Consider the following 18,250-nt stretch of genomic DNA (forward strand, 5'->3'; position numbering starts at 1 on the left):
TAATCATGAGAATAATTTTTTTGAGGGGAGGGAGTGCCAGGGATTGAACTCAGGGGCACTCAACCACTCAGCCACATCCCAGCTCTATCTTGTATTTTATTTAGACATAGGGTCTCAATGAGTTGCTTAGCACCTCGCCGTTGCTGAGGCTGTCTTTGAACTCTCCATCCTCCTGCCTCAGCCTCCCAAGCTGCTGGGATTACAGGTGTGTACCTCTGTGCCTGGCCAACCATGACAGTAAATTTTGATATACTCTCTATCTATATGTCTGACATGGAGGTCTGTTGTGGATCTAATTATTTCTCAACCAGGAGAAATGATGAACAAAGCAAGACCAACCTCAGAGCAGGAAATTAAATTGAGACTCCCCACCTCTAAAGTACACTCATGTGTGTAGAATGACTTTTATGTCTTTATTCCATGACTCTTCTTTGGAAACGAGTCTCCAGGGAATGCCCAGCAAGGAGGATGTTATTTAAGAAAAGATTTTTTAAATCAGAAATCCATTGTTACAGAATACTTTCAGAGTGACTTTTAAAAGCATAATTATACTTTTAGAAATTACTTTTATTCAAAAAATTATTAAAAAAAATACCACATGCATGCGCCATGTTCTTAATTGTCCATCTACCAGTGCAGATAGTGGAAGCAGGAAGGAATGAATGGATGGAAAGGTGATTAATAACCAGCAGAGAAGGGATTTGGTAGGGGCAGTGAGCTTGTGGGAGAGACAAGTCAGTTCTTCATGAATCTCCCTGTGGCGTGGGGCAACCCTACCTGGGGCTAGAATCTTAGAACTCCTCAGTGATGAGAACCAGATGAATACGAAGAGAAATTTCAACCTGAAACCCAAATGATGCCCAGACAGCACAATAAGTCATCCACGAGTGTGTCCAACAGTGAGCCAGGAGGACACTGCCTGTGGCATGCACAGGGGGATAAAGGGCGGGTCTCACGCCCACAACACGAAGAAGCAGTTCCTAGGAGCTTTGGATGGTGGCACAAAACATGCACCTGCTCTAAGTTCCACATTAAAACGTCTGTAAAAACTTTTAAAATAATTTTTCCATAACCCACTTTGTTTAGAAAAAGAGCACTAAATGGAAAAAAATGCAACTGCAAAAAAATACACTTGTCCACTCGCAGACTATGGAGGTTCCTGGAATCAGAATGGTGTGGGTGGTGGAAGTCAGCCATGGGCCAGGGAAGTTCACCAGGGGGAGGAGGCGTTCCCACCCCGGGTTGGTGTGCTTGGAATTCATTCTTTGCCCTCCTGCTCCACTCTTCCCTCTACCTCTAGCTTCTGACCTCTGCTATTTATTTATTTATTTATTTATTTATTGCCAACTCTCCTTGATTCCAGCATGAGAGACATTAGAAAAAGTTTGCACCGTTGGAGGAAGTGTAGCCCCACCACGACACTGGGGAGCCACTGAGTTGGTAGCTGCTCCTCCCCACGGCTCTCTCCACCTTCCACCACTCAGGCCAGCCTGGGTCCCGGCTTCTGCTCACCAGCCTAGAGTGGGCAACCTTCAGTCCCCTCCAGCCTCCTGTTGACGCTTCTGCTTGCTGCATCTTCCCTTTGGAGCGTTCAGCTCTTCTCTCAACTGGGTTAAATTCTCTCTGCCTCAAGATCTTCCAGTGATTTGTATTTTCCTATTTGATCCTGATTGATGCAAGGGACGAATAAAATATCTATGAATTAAAATGTGGTTTAGGTACAGACCTACCCGAAAACGAACTCTCGGAGCACCCTTGCGAAGCAGAAGAGAGAAATGTAAATAAAAGAGAGCCGGCCCGAGACCCAAATGGTGCAGTAGGAAGCCACCAAGGAAATGAGCAATGCCCTCGAGAGTCAGAGCCAGTAGGTAAGGCTGACTCACTTCCTTTGTGTGAGTGTGTGTGTGGGGGGGGGGGGGGTGCTAAGAGGCCCTAGAGAAATAAAAGGCAAAAGAAGGGCTGGGGTTGGGGCTCAGCAGTAGAGTGCTCTCCTAGCACGTGCAAGGCCCTGAGTTCAATCCTCAGCACCACATAAAATAAATAAATAAAATAAAGGTATTGCATCCAACTGCAACTAAAAAATAAATATATATTTTTTTAAAAAGGCAAAAGAAGTCAGAGAGGGATAGGTTCTACTGGGTCTCAACCGGGGTCTTTTTTAAACTTCAGAGTCCCATCAACACATGGCTGCCCACGTGGACCATGGAGAGGCGAGCGTGGGGACACCCAGCCCGTTGCCCCACTGTGTAGAAAGTAAGTGTCACTTACCTTACCCTGTTGTTTTTCCCCAGATCCTCCATGTTTGTGGGGTTATCAGTTGCCTTTTTAACCACCTGAATCATTTTAAAGCTGATTTACATAATATGTTTATATTTATATATATTTATTATGTACAATGTGTAATAATATATATTTTGTATGATTTATAGGTATTATGTACAATATGATGAAAACATATACATATTAGATACAATCATAGATAGAAATGACTAATTGAGCTAAAATTGACGTTTTATTTTACATATTTATAATTTTTATGGTGAGAACACTTAAAATCCATGACCTCAGCAATTTTAAGAATACAATACTATTATCAACTATAGTCATCATGTTATACAGTAGATCTCTTGAACTTATTCCTCCTAATAGAAATCTTATATCCCACATCTCCTCTAACCCCTTCCTCTCTCCCAGCAGCTGCTGATAGATACCATTACCCCCTCTGCTTCTATGATCATGATTACTTCCACACTCCACATATAAGTGAGATCATGCCGTGGGACTTTTTCTGTGTCTGGCTTATTTCACTTAACATACTACTTTCCTGGTTCACTCATGTTGTTGTGAATGACAGGATTTTTTTCTTCTTTTCTAAGGCTGGTATTTTGCATGTATATTCCATTTTCATGGTCTGTTGTTAGGTATTTAAGTTGATTTCATATCTTGGGATTTGTCAATAATGCTATAATAAGCATGGGAGTTTAGATATCTCTTTGACACACTGATTTTAATTCCTTTGGATATATACCCAGTGGGGAGATTGTCGGATGGTATGGTAGCTCTACTTGAATTTTTTGTGGAACCTCCATTCTGTTTCCCATAAGGTATAGTAATTTACATTCCCGGCAACAATGTGCAAAGATTCCCTTCTCTCTCCTTTCACACCAACACTCGCTATCTTTTGTCTTTTTGATAATAACCATTCTGACAGGTATGAGTTGATATTTCATTGTGGTTTTATTTGTAATTCCCTGATGAACTGTGATGTTCACCTTTGCATACACTTGCTGGCCATTTGTAAATCTGTGTTGGGTAGACGTGGTACACGTGGGCATTCTTTTCTTGTTTCTGATCTTAAAAGGAAACCTTTCAACTTTTCACTGTCTGATGCTTGCTGTGTTTGTCCTGTGTGGCCTTTATTTACAACAATGGTATAACTTCCATTTTGATCATGAATTTGGTTTCCTTATTTGTTATGGTGTGTCTTGGTGTAGTTTTGTTTGGATTGAGTCTGATTGGAGTCCTTTGACTTTCCTATACCTGGAAATTTGTATCTTTTCCAAAATTGGGAACATATTCTGCTATTATTTCTTCAAATAAGATTTCTACCCCTTTGTTTTTCTCTGCTCCTCTACAGACCACTATGACTCTAAAATTTACTCTTTTGAAATGTCTCAAAAAGCTGTAAGTTTTCCTCACTCCTTTTAATTTTTCTCCTCTGCCTATGTGTTGTCAAGTAACCTGTTTTCAAATTCACAGATTATTTCTTTGGCTTGATCAATTCTGCTGTTGACTTTCAGTTGCATTTTTTCATTGCATTCATTGTATTTTCTTTTTTTATTTATTTTTTAGTTATAAGAGGACATATTATCTTTATTTTATCTTTTTATGTGGTGCTGAGTATCAAACCCAGTGCCTCATGCATGATAGGCAAGCGCTCTACCTCTGAGCCACAACCCAAGCCCCTCAATTCATTATATTTTCAGCATCAGAATTTCTGTTTTAGTTGTTTTTCTATCATTTTTGTTTTGTTTTGTATTATAATTTCAACCTCTGTTAAAATTCTCACTTTGGTCAATTATTGTCTTCCTGATTTCACTGAGTTGTTTTTCTGTATGTTCTTGAAGTTCACTGAGCTCTCCTAAAACAATTATTTTGAATATTTTCTCAGGTGGCTCATGTATCCATTTCTCTGGGGCTTGCTACTGGGACACTGTGGTGTTCCTTTGTCAGTATTCTGATGTCCTGATTTTTCCAGTTTCTTATTACCTCAAATGTCTGTACATTTGAGGAAGTGGGGGCTTGTTCCAGTCCCCGAAAACTGGTATTGTCCTAGAAAGCCTTTGCCAGTCTGCTGACCCAGAGATCTGTGGCAGGCCATCTGGTGTGGTCCAAGGACAGGCTTGCTGGCCCAGTGCCTAGGACAGCGAGTGGGTCATCCTGTGCCAGGGTGGACCTTGACTCAGAGATTGCAGAGCTCTTGGGGGACTAGGGTGGAAGCCAGAAGCCTGGTACCACTGGGCTGTCCAGGTGCTAGGGTGGGCCTTTGGCTTGATGTCCTGGGGCTGATCTGGAATGGACCTGGTCTGAAGTGTGGGACTGCTGAGGCTGACCCGGTATTGAGTCACCTGGGACCAAATTCACAGGACTGGTCATGATCCTGGGACTGTGGGACTCAGCCTGGGGTTGGGCAGGCTTGAAGGCTCAGACCACAGGAATGGGCTGGAATCTGCAGTCATCTGGGCCTGCTCAGCACTGAGTTTTGCTGGGGAAGACCCAGTGTTGGAATATAAGACAAAGTCTGGTTCTTAATTTTTTTGCCTCACCTAGATGCTGTGATCTCTCACCTGGTTCCCACCGCTCTTGTGAAGGTTTTTTCGCACACACAGTTGTTCAGATTGGTGTTTCTGTGGGGGGATGTACAATGGAGAGTCCTATTCCACCAACTTGCTCTGCCCCTCCCCAATTTTCTAATTATGTCTTCACTTTTCTGTGAGAGCAACAATTCTGCTTTGTGGTCCCACTAACTGCCTGCCCCGCTCAGACGTGGCCTTTGTGCACACCCTCTGGTGGTTTTCAAGAGCTGTGAAAGGCAAGGGAGAGAGGCTGTCTGTGCTCTTTCATGGAGGTGGTGTGTGTCCTTGGGTAGAGAAAACAAGGAGCGAACGTATGGGAAAGGTCAACTAAAGATCAGTAAATAACACAGTACATGAATGAGGCAGATTTTAGATAAATTGACATGGAATCCAAACATTTCCATGTCACATGGTCGATTAAAACAAATACGTTGCAACTTATTTCAAAGGTTAAATGGAAGCGTGGAAATCATGCATAACGTTTCCTATAATATTTGCAAGGAAGGAAGCCCAGGGGAAGGCCCTTAGGAGGAAACCACAGGTGGAAGACCTCCGGGGCAGTGGGCGTGGCACTGGGGAGACTTTGGTGAGGACTGGAGGGGTTGAAGTGAGATAGTATAGAAAGACAAAAAGTGACATACAAGAGTTAGGAGTCACACTGATAATTAAATTTAAAAAGCAGGAGCAGGTAAAAACGTAATAGATGGATCAGCTAAAGCATCAGGTAGGGGACAGCAGGGCTGAGGCCAGGTACAGCAGGGGGAACCCCAGGCACAGAGCATAAGGAGATCTCCCTCTGAGCATCTGGGCCTCAGGGTTCCTTCTCTCGAGTCCACAGTACCACCTCTGCCTCACCTAGTCCTGGTGTGTGTGTGTGTGTGTGTGTGTGTTTCTTATTTTTTAAAGAAAAAAACATAGAGAATAAGAGTAGAAAGATACAAAGGATCGAGAAGTATCAAGAAATAGGACAAAAATATGGGGGTGGGACATGAAAAGTCGTGTAGAAAACGAGTTAAAACGCAGTGGGTGAAAAACTACTAGAGAGGGGCTGTGTCCAACAAGGGACAGAGGACAAATCAAGACACTGTTTGATCTGAGGGTAAAAGGCACAAGTCGTCAACCCTGAGAAGGGTGAGGTGTCCTTTACCAAACTGTCCCGTTTTTCTCCTTCCCTCGGGCATCCTGCTTCTCCAAGGCTCAGTCACCATGTAGATTCTCTTGATTCCTAAACACACATTTCCCACCCAGACCTGTTGTTTGTCTCATTTTTCAAAGTGTCTGAAAATCTTCAAAGATCTGAAGGATTTTTCTATTTTTGAGGTTGCCACCATTATCTATGGCAGTGTAATGTACAAACCACCCCAGACTTACTGGTGTAAAGCAACCATCACTGTATTTACCACTTCCTTCAATTCTGATTTTAAAATGTCTCCAACGGTTCCTTTTCTCTGCATCCTCAGCATGATCATCCTGATCTGGATCCCTCTGGCTCTCAGAACGGGAGGAACAGTGTTTTTGCTTTGTTTGCTTTGGTTTGGGTTTGTTTTGGTTTGGTTTGGTTTGGGTTTGTTTTGGTTTGGTTTGGTTTGGGTTTGGGTTTGGTTTGGTTTGGGTTTGGGTTTGGGTTTGGTTTGGGTTTGGTTTGGTTTGGTTTGGGTTTGGGTTTGGGTTTGGTTTGGTTTGGTTTGGTTTGGTTTGGGTTTGGGTTTGGTTTGGTTTGGTTTTGGTTTGGTTTGTTTTGGTTTGGGTTTGGTTTGGTTTTGTCTCTACAGTCTTGCTCCCCTCAAATGCATTGTCCGAACTTACACTAAAAATGGAACTTTCAAAAATGCAAACCAGTTCCCATGGCTCTCCTCTTTAGAACCCAGTGCCTTCCTGTGGTCCTGAATTAGGTCAGTGCTGCCTGGTGTGACACATCCTGAAAGAGGCCTGTGTGCTGCCTACCCCCTTCACCTGCCTCTAACCCTCTAATGCCTCACTCACCAAACTTTCTTCAGTTACTTGAATTTGCCAAGTTCTTTCTCTTACATATTTGCCTTTACATGTGCTTTTAGAAAACAATTTGGTGTCATCTGTTAAAGTTGGGAATATGCACTCTAGAATTCAGAACTGCATTTCTCAGCAGAAACTACCAGAAATGTATACGGTGTTCATCAGAAGACAATGTCCACAGCAGTATTCATAAAGCCAGACACTTGAAATAGCACAAAAGGAGAAACACATGTCAGCTTGTTTCTATGATGGAATACGATACCATGTGCAACAAGAATAATTATACAAAATTATATAATAAATATAATTATACAAAAATGAATATGGATGATTCTCACAAACATGTATATATATAAATATGCGCACACATACACATATATAGATGAATTTGGGGCTATTTGGCTTCTTCAGGGATATATATGAGAGAGTGAGTAAGAAGAGCATGATTCTGTTTATATAAAATTAAATTACTTAAGAGGCAAAACTAATGGGAGTATTGGAAATCAGGAAGGCTGTTGACTTTGAGAAAGATGGTGGGGGCAATTAGTGGGAGATGTCCTAAGAGGCTTCTGGGGTGTTGGCAATCTGTGTCTTGTCCAAAGAGACATACTTCGTAATCATTCAAAACCCACTTTTATATGTACTGCAATTATAATTTTTATTTTTTAAAAAGGCAAAAAAAATGTTACTTACCAAAAAAAAAAAGGGGGGGTGGGAATAGGTTAAAAACAAAACACCATCAAGAGAGGTACAAAGGGAGGGACAGAACTAAGCAGCAGGAAATAGAGGACGGGCATCTCAACAATGCGCTTTCAGAAAGAGTTTGTTATCAATGGCATTGTTCTCAATGGGGGAGGAGAAGGAAAATTCTTTATTCATTACAATTTGGCCCAGGAGCAGAGCTGTCCAGCCATGGAATCCACATGACTTCCTGTTCTGTGCGTCTGGTGGATATAAAGAAGGAAAAGCCATTTTTTCCCACGCAAGTGAAGCCAGGATCCCAAACCAGGACCAACCATTACCAGCCATCCGAAGTAATAGGTAAGGCTGACCGAAAGGATCCGTGACTGTTTCCAGGGAACAGGTTCCCAGGTAAAGGGCTCCGCACGTCATGAAGGTCCACCAGGCAGTCCGGGTGGCCTCTGGAGCAGGCCAGCGTCTGGGTAAGCTGGAGCAAGTTAGCTTAACAGAGGTCCTTAGGGTCTGGGAAAATACTGGCAGAAATGGTGGTAATAATGAGAACTGATGTCAGAGGGATTGTTTCTTTCTCTTTCTCTTTTCTTTTCTTTTTGAGAACTAAAATTGCATTTGACATTTTTATTTTAAACTGCAAAAACAAAAATAAGCAAACAAACCACAAAAACTTGAAATAGGCTCATCAAATGTTATAAATTCATCCTTTTTGGGAAAGCAGAAAGTAGACCCTACCACAAAGAAAAGATACTTAGTTAATGGAGGTTAAGTTTACAAGTACACTTCTATCAGGTTAATAACCTTCTGAAAATTGTTTTATTCACCTCACTGTGGTAACCAATAACCATATTATGAGTCAGACTTTCTTATAATTGACTATATCCCATTAATACTAACATTTATCAGGTTTGGTCTGACTGCAAATTCTTAACCATGTTAGTTATGGAGTTTTTTTCCCCTCAAATGATGAGTTATATTAGTAAAAAAATCACTGCATTTCTATAACAAATAAGTGAAAAGCACAACTATGCAAGCAGACTTAAACTCACTCTACCACCAATTGAAAACTACTTTTGTTCTTCAAAAAAAAAAATTAGCAAACAAAAAATATTTAGTTTGGGGGCTGGGGTCGTGGCTCGGTGGTAGAGCACTTGCCTAACTTGTGTGAGACACTGGGTTCGATCCTCAATATTACATAAATAAATAAGTAAAATAAAGGTATTAAAAACATTAGTTTAATTTAACAGTTGTTAATTTTTATAGTTGTATTCCAATAACTACATGATGTAAATGTTCCAGAAGAATCAAACTGCAGCAATGAATGAACATGCATGAGAGAATTTGTGCATTCAACAGATACGGCAGAAAAGCTATAGTTAAAATGCTAAGGAGAACAAATCTGTCTTGAAAATATCAATTCCTTTCTTTAAAAAAAAATTACTGAGTCTACCAAGAAAATACAAAATCCTCAAGGCCACGTACATCCTGCCTCACTGTTGCTTGAATTCTGCTGGGTTTTGATCCTTCAAGTCATAGTCTGGATCATTTTCTTCATTTCCTTCCTCTTCCCTTCCCTATATTAAATTTCAAAATGCATCCATGAAGTAGGTTCATTGTAGGAAAAATTGGCTCATAATGTAGGGAAAATTTAATACAAGTTACTCTATGGGTCAACAGATTTTCATGATTAGAGAGTTTAGTAATAATACAATTTAATTTGAACACTTCTATTAAGAAAAATTTCCCAACCATCCAGACAGCTTTTATCAAAAAGATTTACTGCAGCTAACGTTGAAAAAGCTTACTGTAGCTCTTGACTTCAACAGAGAACTGTAACTCTCATCTGCTTCTTCACCTTCTTCTTCTCCTCTTCCTCCTCCTCCTCCTCCTCCTCCTTCTTTTTCTTCTTCAATAGCTTCCTCAGTGAAGCAGAACACTGATCTTGGGATTATACGTTACATAAAAAGTGACCAGTTTCAAAGTCTGCAGCAAGAATAGCTTTGACATCATCATCCAGCTCTCCACTGTCAGGAACTTCAGGAGGGGCAAAAAAAGTAAAGAAAGAATCACTATTTTAGTCACACTACGAACTGTCCCATGTCCTTATGTTTCTACTTCTTAATAGTTTTCAAAGTGACATTCTTTCCTTTTCATTCCCATCCATCTAGAACCCTGTACAACCCATAACTTCTGGACCTTCAAAAGAAAAGGGATCAGAATTGTCTGACTCTGGCCTCATCCTAGATGTCTTTGTGAACACTTGTGAAATATTCATTGGGTTCAAAGTGAAATTCTAAGATAAAACTCATAGGCTGGCCGGCCTCTGAGAACTTCACTTTAATGTCTTTCAAGTGTTTCAGAATAGGTACATCAGCTGCCTGAACCAGGTCACTGAGCAAGTCAGCATTCTTAAAAAAACAGTCAAACAAAATTCAGGAATTCCTTTGGGGTCTTCTTTTTCTTCATCTTTTTTCTCGTCGTCTCTCTTGGCCTTTTCTTTCAGCTCCTCTGAAATTTCCTCTTCTTCCTCTGGTTTCCATTCCCATTCTTCTTCTGGAGGTTCATAAATTCCATTCATGATCTCAAATCACTTAGCAAATAGAGGCTGACAGAGAACAGCATCTTCCCTTCAAGATCATGAACTTCCTCGTGGAATTTGGCTTCCATCTGCGCACATTTAACTTGAGGGTCCGGGAGGATTCACTCCTCTCTTAACCCCCCTAGGCCACCTTTCAGTGTACCCCGTGGGTGTTTCTACCCGACCCTCGAGTCTTTCTTGAAGAGCTGCAAGAATCTGAGGATTTTGTATCATCTGAACCAAGTCAGCTGGTGCACTTTGAGTTTTGTTTCTTCTCCAGTTTCTTCTGCTTCTTCAACATCATCCACATCTTGATCAAGTTCAGAGTGTTCTTTGTTGTCAGTGTCTGCCATGTTGGAGGGACTTCAAGTGGGCAGCTGGTCTGGGGAGCCGGGCACTGCCCAGGCAATAGCTGGGGAGGCAGCAGAGACATGGAGCTGTGGGCAGTGCCGAGGGCAGAGGCTCTCCCTCCCTGAAGGAGGAAAAGGAAAGCAGTAGGAGCTAAAGACGAGGGGGAAATGGGGAACCAGGATATTCTCAAGAGGAGATGGAGAAAGAAAAGATCAAGACAAAGAGTTACAAAGAGGAGCCATTGCCAGAAACAGAAGCAGAAGCCGGGGTGGTGGCCAGAGCCCAGAGGAAAGGGAAGAGGTGGAGCAGAGGTGGAGGTCAGAGGGTCCTGGGCTGGGAAAAACTGCCTCAGGTGTCGGTTTTGTCGTTTGGGTTAGCCCTGGAATAACCCCCAAGCCACACACATGCACAGAGCCCCTAGTTCCCAGGTCTTCCTCGTGCTCTTGTTGTGGGGCGCCTGGCTGTGTGGGCTCCTGCTGGGCTCCCTGAGACTCTGAAGGGATTTTGGTCCTTTGTGCAGTCATCAGCAGTGAGGACTCGGACGACCCCAGCGACACAGAAGAGCCTGTAGCAATCTCCAACTCAGCACAGAGGAGCCATCCTGGTAAGGAAGGCTGGGACAGCAGGCTGGGACAGTGGGCTGGGCTGCAGGAATTGGAGCTACTGTTCTCTGATGTCCTTTATTCTGAACCTATTCTATATGATGGCTCCAGGTTATCCTGAGACTCCCAAGTCTGCATTGATTTGACCCTTTGGGGAAATGTGTGGACCCAGAAATCATCATGTATTTATTTTTGATGATTGAAATTGTGAATAGATGGATTCTATTTATCAATATAAATTTATGCATTGATTATATAGTAGAAATAGGCTATCAAAGTAACGATTTAGAAACTAATTGCTATGAACACAAAGTTTTAGACTTATCCAGTGATTTCTACACAGAACAGAAAGCTAAATATTCCTTTATTAGAAGTTTATGCTGCCATTAAATATTCCTTTATTAAAAGTTTATATTGTCATCTGACCACAAACAAAATACAATTCATTCAACTCTCTAATGTTAGCAGAAATAAAGACTTGAAATAATGTATTGTGAAACCCAAAGTGTTGTTTTTGACAAAATTCTGCAGCAAGCCATGGCATTTTTAATGATTTTTAAATAGAACTTTTCAAATAATATACTATTTTTTTCTCTACAACAACCTTAAAGGGTAAGCAGGATAGGCACTGTCATCTTTGTTTCTCAGAAGAAACAACACAATCCTAGAAATGTGCTAAGTTCTTCTCCAGAGTCTCATGGGGAATTAAAGGAGAGAGAAGACTAGGATCCTGGATTTGGAGTTATGTCCTTATAAATAAATATGTCCTTATAAAATGCAAGATTAATATGATTATCAAGATGTTGTATTATCTCAGTCATACCTGAGGTATGAGTTTTAAGATGTACAACTCTGTAATGGCCAAGTATAGTATTGCACACCTGTAGTGCCAACTGTTTGGGAGACTCGTGGGAAGGTCACGAGTTTGAAGCCAGCCTCTGCAACTTAGTGAGGCCCTATCTCAAAATAAAAATTTTAAAAAGAGCTGAGGATGTAGCTCAGTACCCTGGGTTCAATCCTCAGTACAAAAACAAACAAACAAACAAAAAAAAAACAAACAACTCTGTAGCACACAAATTGGTGATTTGTTTTCCTTTTAAATTTTCTAGATCCAGAGTATTTTGGAAACATGCCTCTTTAGGGAAACCATACTGGAAAAAGAGCAAATTAAAATTTTACCTGGTCTTGAGGTCACAAAAGAGCAATATTTTAAATCATATGTTCTTTCCAATTGCTCCCAATAGCTTCTAAAGAAAAATGTGAATTTGCTTCAGCAGACTGTACATCTCTGACTCTTATCCTGGTGTGAACAAACTGCTCCAAAAAGTAGTTCCCAGATATGTCTAGGACTCACACCCAAGAGAGTATTATTTCTCGATCTTGTAAATGGGGCGTAGGGGACAAGGAGCCTTGTCATCCTCAACGTAAGTGAGGATATTCAAGGCCTCCCTCCACGGAGATCAGGCAGAGAAGATGGAAACACGGAATGGCCATCAGAGGGGAAAAGTAAAAGGGAGAGGTGTAGGAAGAAAGGCCAAGCCACGCAAAGACGTCCCTTGCAGGGAAGTGTTTGTGTCACCGGGGATAAGTATGGCGAGTCACTAACCTACATGGCAGGTAATCAGAAAAGCAGATCACTGTGGCCTTACCTTTCTTATTAGGGAATTTTCTACTGAGTTGATTCCTTGGTCACAACAGAGGCTCCTAAAGAATTCTGTCCTTTTGTGCAGTGATCAAAAACCATGTCCGGTTTGACTTGAGAGATGAAGAAGAGGCCCAAGAAGCCACTTGCTCATGGCACCAGGCTGCTCCAGGTAAAATTAGATGGCAGCTCCAGGACTACAGAATGGCAGAGTCCACAACTGTTTTCCTGATTAATTTTATTCTGAGCATTCTTCATATGCCCTGATTCTGTAGCTTCTAGGATATCTCTTTCTGCAATCTGGTCCTAATGGGAAATTGAAGGTGTTAAGAAAGCATTTTAGGCTGTTGTTTAACTGAAAAAAACTTAATTGACTGCTACAATGAAAACATTGCAAAAATGTATACAATGAGTCTTTTTGACTGCATATCATTACACCTATTTCTGATAAAGAGTTGAAATAATGTACTATTCTCCACCCACCCTTTTTATTTTATAGGATATAGTAAGAAAGTGTTCTTCTTTTCATTAATACTGTCATTTGTCTCAAGTTTATAAAGTTTTAGAGGGGAGAGAGGCATGATCCTATTCTTGGTGGTTGTCAGAGAAATAGCCAAATAGAAGATTCCCCTTCTTCAATATCAGACTTCCATGATTGTTCTGAAAGATAAGCAAAGCTAGGATCAATACAGATGCAGACATAAAGCCAACAATAAATCCATAAAGGACAAGTAAAAGAAGAAAGAGAATGCAGTGGAGGAAGACAGGGGCCAAGGCAAAGCAAGATGCCCAGTGAGGGTGAAATTTTCTTAGCGTCAGGCTAGGTGACGGTGAGTCACATGAATTTGAAAGGCAGATCAGGGAAGTCTGAGGGGAAGAATATTCTTGCCCTGGAATTTCACAGCTCTCCAAGTTGTTCCTAGTGTCCTCTCTATAGAATTCCTCTGTCTTGGTTCCCTTGTCATACACTAAGACCTCCAAGGGATATTTGCTCCTTTCTGCAGCGAGAGGACATGACTATGGCTCTTCAGAATCCAGTGAGGAGGAGATACCCTCAGCGCTCCGGATCTCAACACCAACAGGTGAGCTTGATGTCAAGGGCAAGTTCTGCCACTTGGGCTCCAAGACATCCAGGGCACAATGCAGACCCCCTATTCCTGAGCACACACCACAGCATGATTAGGCAGTCCAGGGAGCCCAGATTCATTGATAAATTATTTAGCTGCAAACCTATGGGGAAAAAATTATCACTTTCTAAACTCTTTGATTTTGCAGTTAGAGCTAAAAGATGTGTGTCTCTGCCCCATTTGGTAGGGAACTCTCCTCTTTAGAGAGACAGAAATAATCATTATAGCATCTTTGTAGTCCAGATCCTGTTTCAAGAGGCACTGGTCACTGGTTTTGCTTTCCTTTTCTTTCTAGATTCTGTGAGGATGTCTACTTGGAGGATACACAGTCAGAAAAGAAGTAAGAGCAATTAAAAACTCTTGGTGTAACAAACAGTTTTCCTTGCCACAAAAGCCTCATTTGGTTTTTATATCCTTTAAAATCAAAATACAATTTTTGAGATTTTAGATGATTCACACGATACTACTATAATTAGTGAGTCAAACTAATGGGTATAACACAGAGGCCTCAAGTGTGCAATGGCACCAGCACAAGGTCATTCCTCACTCACTGAGATCAGGGGGTTCCCAGATGGAGTGCTCACCCGCCTCACAGGATCACGGGCCCAGCTGATGGAGGTGCTGATGTCTCTTAAAGGTTGTGTCCAGTGCCCCCAGTAAGAAACGCAGGTGGAAGCTGACATCTGTGCAAACAAGGGGAAAGGGTCAGAAGTGTTAGAGATGGGGACAGAAGGGGCTGCTTTCCCTGGCAAAGCTGGCCCCAGCCCCAGCCTTGGGGATGGTTCCTGGAGCAACCTTGTCCAGAGGGTCAGAGGGAGCCAAAGGGTGGCCTGGTGGCAGGAATATCCCTTCCTCTTACTCAAGCTTCCCTTTGCCAGTTCTCCTTTTAAAGATTGGATGGGATGCTAAGGCACAGGCGAGGACTGACTCGGAACTTCCTTCCTTTCTGTAGGGCATAGCAGTGAAAGCTCTTCAGAGCTGAGTTATGGAGAGGAGCTTCGGGAAGCCCTGAGAAGTGGATCAGGTAAAGAAGATTAGACGCCGCGCCTGGGCCTGCAGGATGTCAGGACTCTGCACTAAAAGCCACTGAGTCCAGATGCCTTTTATTTTGAACAACTTGACTGACTTGCGTCCAGTTATCTCCTGGAAACTTCTTTTCAATACTTTAGAAAATGGAAGGAGGCAGGAAATCATTACAAACTCACATGGAACAGCATGAGTCCTGTCAACTAAATGTATGTAAATATATTTTGCTGTCGCAGGAGAAATAAATAGCAAAGCAGTGGTATCTGTCATGCCTACTCACACCAAGTCTCTAGATTTCTAGCCCCACACTGGTCATTTGTCATTTGCAATTGTAGAAGCCTAAGAAGACAACTGGTCCTGCTGTGTAATTATAGTCAGAAATAAAAGCTTCAGATCAATCACTCTCAAAGTTTAGTATAGTTTTTGACAGATGTCCTTCACCATAGAATCGGATTATATTGTATTATTTCCATGTACTTTGACAAACAAGATCTGTTTTTATCATCACAAAAGCCTTAAGACTTGGACAGGTAAACCCTTGCTATCCCCATTTGGGACAAGAGAATAGATGTACAAAATGTGTAAGAGTCAAAAACTCAAGTAACAATAGGAACTAGCAACCGTGTTGTCTTACAGTGAGTGACTACTGCATGTAATGGGCAGAAAAAAAAGACCTGTGTTACATGATCAGAATCTGAAAAGTTAGTATAAGGAACTTGTAATATTCACAGGGAAATGTGTCAGTAGCTGATGAAAGAAAGAAAACATTTAACAACAACAACAAATAAAAATATAATATGTAAATACATATTATATTTTATAATATATGGTCTATGGTATATATGTATATTATGTGTGCTGTATATGCACATACTCATTTACACATTAGCATACACACATTTTCACATGTGTGTATATGTAGGTTGAGATACATACATATCCATGGAGAGTAAAAAGTGAAAATCACAGATAGACAATAAGGACAGGAATAGAGCCTGATATTTTGTATACAAAACAACTAGAAGGAACCATCCAGAAAAGATTAATAGAAAAATAAAGAGGACTAGAGATCCAGGGCAACACTGAGAAGAGACAGTGCAACATGGGAGGCCAGCAAAATCAGAGACAGAGGCTCACAGGAAGGAACAGCAGAAGGGCCTTGGGCAGGAAGTAAGGAAGAGGAGAACGAGGTGTGGCCAGACAGAAAAGAGGCTGCAGCTCTGTTGGACCTGAAGTGCAGTCATGGGGTGGGTGTATTTTTTTCTCAGCTCGTTTGAATGCTGGTTCCCTGTGACCACACTGAAGTCCGTTCCCTGGTCACACTTGTACTCGATCATTTCCTTATTTCTCTTCAGTGTCTTGGGGATCCACAGGTCTTCAAATGAATAGTGGTAGAGTCTTGACTGGAGAAGCCAATTATGATATCATCAATTATCTTTGTTTACTTGCCTACACGGGGGCGGGGAGAGCCATTCTTTTCCTCCCAAACACATGTGCACGCGCGCACGCACACACACACACACACACACACACACACACACGAGCACATACGCATACAGACTTGTGCACAGACTCAGTGTTTTCCACAGGTCTGAGAGGACCAAGGGAGAAAGAAGAGCTGGCTCTTGGATGAAGGGAGGTGACTCTGAATGAAAACTGTTAAGAGAAAACAGTGGAAAGGGGAACCTTGGTGACCAGATGGAAAGAGACTGAATAAGTTTCAAGGTCTTCTAAGTGGATGTGGATCCAAGGATCCCAGATTGGGGAGTTTGGGGGAGAAAAGGGATGACTTGCAAGATATTTCTCAGGAGCTAACCAGAAACGTGGAAATAAAAGTTGGTGATTGATTGAAAGACCTGCAACGTAGAGATCTCATGTGCAACTGGCAAGGGAATAGGCTGGGTGATTGGTCAGTGTCAAAGGACTGGCATTTGATGAGGATAAAAGTAGTGTCTGTGAGATGAAAACGAACCTAGAAGAAGGAAATATAGATAGGCAAAGGTTGACATTGCAAAAACAGTTAAAAGATCTAGATAAAAAGGCGGCGGGGCCGCATGAAGAAGAAGAGAGACAGAAATCATGGGATCCAGGGTGAACATGAGACAAAAGCAACCCGACACAAGGCATGGTTCACAGTAGCAGTGAGTCTTCAGGGTAAGGTGTCCCCGGGGATCTAGGTGGCCCTGATTACTCGCGTTCCACCCACCCTCTGGTTTCTCTAGCCAGCCCCGTCTTCCCACCTGAGTTTGAGAACGTCCTCTGTCCAAGGTTCTGAAGGCCCCAGTCCTCCCTGGGACGTCAAGACCTTCACACTCCAAACTCAACGTTTCCAAAACTGAACACATCATCGTTTGCCCTAAAACCAGACTCTCCTCCTTCAGTGTTTTCTATCTCTAAAACACACTATTGATTAATCTCTTCTTTCAAGAAGAAATTCTTGGGGTCAGCTATAAAAGAGAGGTGTATTTTACACACACACACACATATATATATATATATATTATACATATGTATGTATACACACACATATACACACCTTTATGCACTAAGGAATAACAAAAGAGAGATTTCAAAGGTAAAGCCATCCTTTGATGTAGGAGTGGGAAGGAGGAGTCACCAGTGTTAGGGGAAAAGAAAACTTGGTCAGGGGAAGGAACATGGATGAAAATTACTTTACTAATCATGATTTAGGAGCAGGGCAACAAGAGACTGGAAATGAGAAGTGCTCCTGTGTCCTGTGTTCCCCAAAAGGTGTGCCAGGAGGCCAGGAAGCAACGGTGGAAAGTGGCCGAGCGTCTCACCCAACAGGCAAGTCTGCTCAAGGGCATCGGGGTGGAGGTGGCTCAGAAACACCACAGCTGCTGGGCAGGACTGAGTCAGGAGAGGAAGCTGTAAAAGGTGAGAGAAAAATGGCGGTGGGGCCACATGAAGTGGAAGAGAGACAGAAATCATGGGATCCAGGGTGAACAAGGTGATCAAGTTCAAGGAGAACATTGGGAAGACTCTAGCTCACGGACAGGAGGTGGGCCCCAGGCCCCAGGCTGCAGGAATCCAGAATAAGAGTTTCCATTTTCTGCAGCACTTACTGAGTACACAGTGACAAGGAACAGGCCCAGCCATGCCAGAATCCTGTTCTCTACACCTGCATGACCTGACCTTTTGGGAACTGCAGAAAGGCAAGAGAGCGTTAGATACACGTGTTTAACAGGATGAGCTCTGTTGGTTACATGTGGTTGGTGTAAAACAAACAGCAGTGTCCTGTTTATTATCAATACTGAAGCATCCGATTTATGTGGCTTCCACCCTTACCTGTAGAACCAAGGAAACAATGTGCTTCTGCTGGTAGATCTGAGAGATGGTAGGATAGCTTTGCCACAGCCTTG

At 42.1% G+C, this 18,250-nt stretch overlaps 1 protein-coding gene and 1 pseudogene across 2 annotated transcripts in view; one reads left to right on the forward strand and one right to left on the reverse strand.

Moving 5' to 3' along the window:
* Positions 1-18,250, forward strand: part of Sp100 (SP100 nuclear antigen) — a 96,008-nt gene that overhangs the window by 42,522 nt on the left and 35,236 nt on the right. Inside the window, exons 7-16 of one of the 2 annotated variants that reach the window (XM_077791098.1) lie at positions 1,719-1,868; positions 2,170-2,253; positions 2,695-2,763; positions 7,743-7,889; positions 10,991-11,074; positions 12,803-12,886; positions 13,719-13,796; positions 14,137-14,181; positions 14,794-14,865; positions 17,619-17,675. In XM_077791098.1, the coding sequence (XP_077647224.1) occupies positions 1,719-1,868; positions 2,170-2,253; positions 2,695-2,763; positions 7,743-7,889; positions 10,991-11,074; positions 12,803-12,886; positions 13,719-13,796; positions 14,137-14,181; positions 14,794-14,865; positions 17,619-17,675 (870 nt within the window). Of the gene's footprint in view, positions 1-1,718; positions 1,869-2,169; positions 2,254-2,694; positions 2,764-7,742; positions 7,890-10,990; positions 11,075-12,802; positions 12,887-13,718; positions 13,797-14,136; positions 14,182-14,793; positions 14,866-17,558; positions 17,676-18,250 lie in introns of both variants that reach the window. The other variant, XM_077791101.1, reaches the window with a different exon arrangement.
* LOC113188092 (nucleosome assembly protein 1-like 1 pseudogene) lies at positions 9,318-10,472 on the reverse strand (annotated as a pseudogene).

The sequence above is a fragment of the Urocitellus parryii genome, chromosome 1 (genome assembly GCF_045843805.1).
Source record: "Urocitellus parryii isolate mUroPar1 chromosome 1, mUroPar1.hap1, whole genome shotgun sequence".
Lineage (NCBI taxonomy): Eukaryota > Metazoa > Chordata > Mammalia > Rodentia > Sciuridae > Urocitellus > Urocitellus parryii.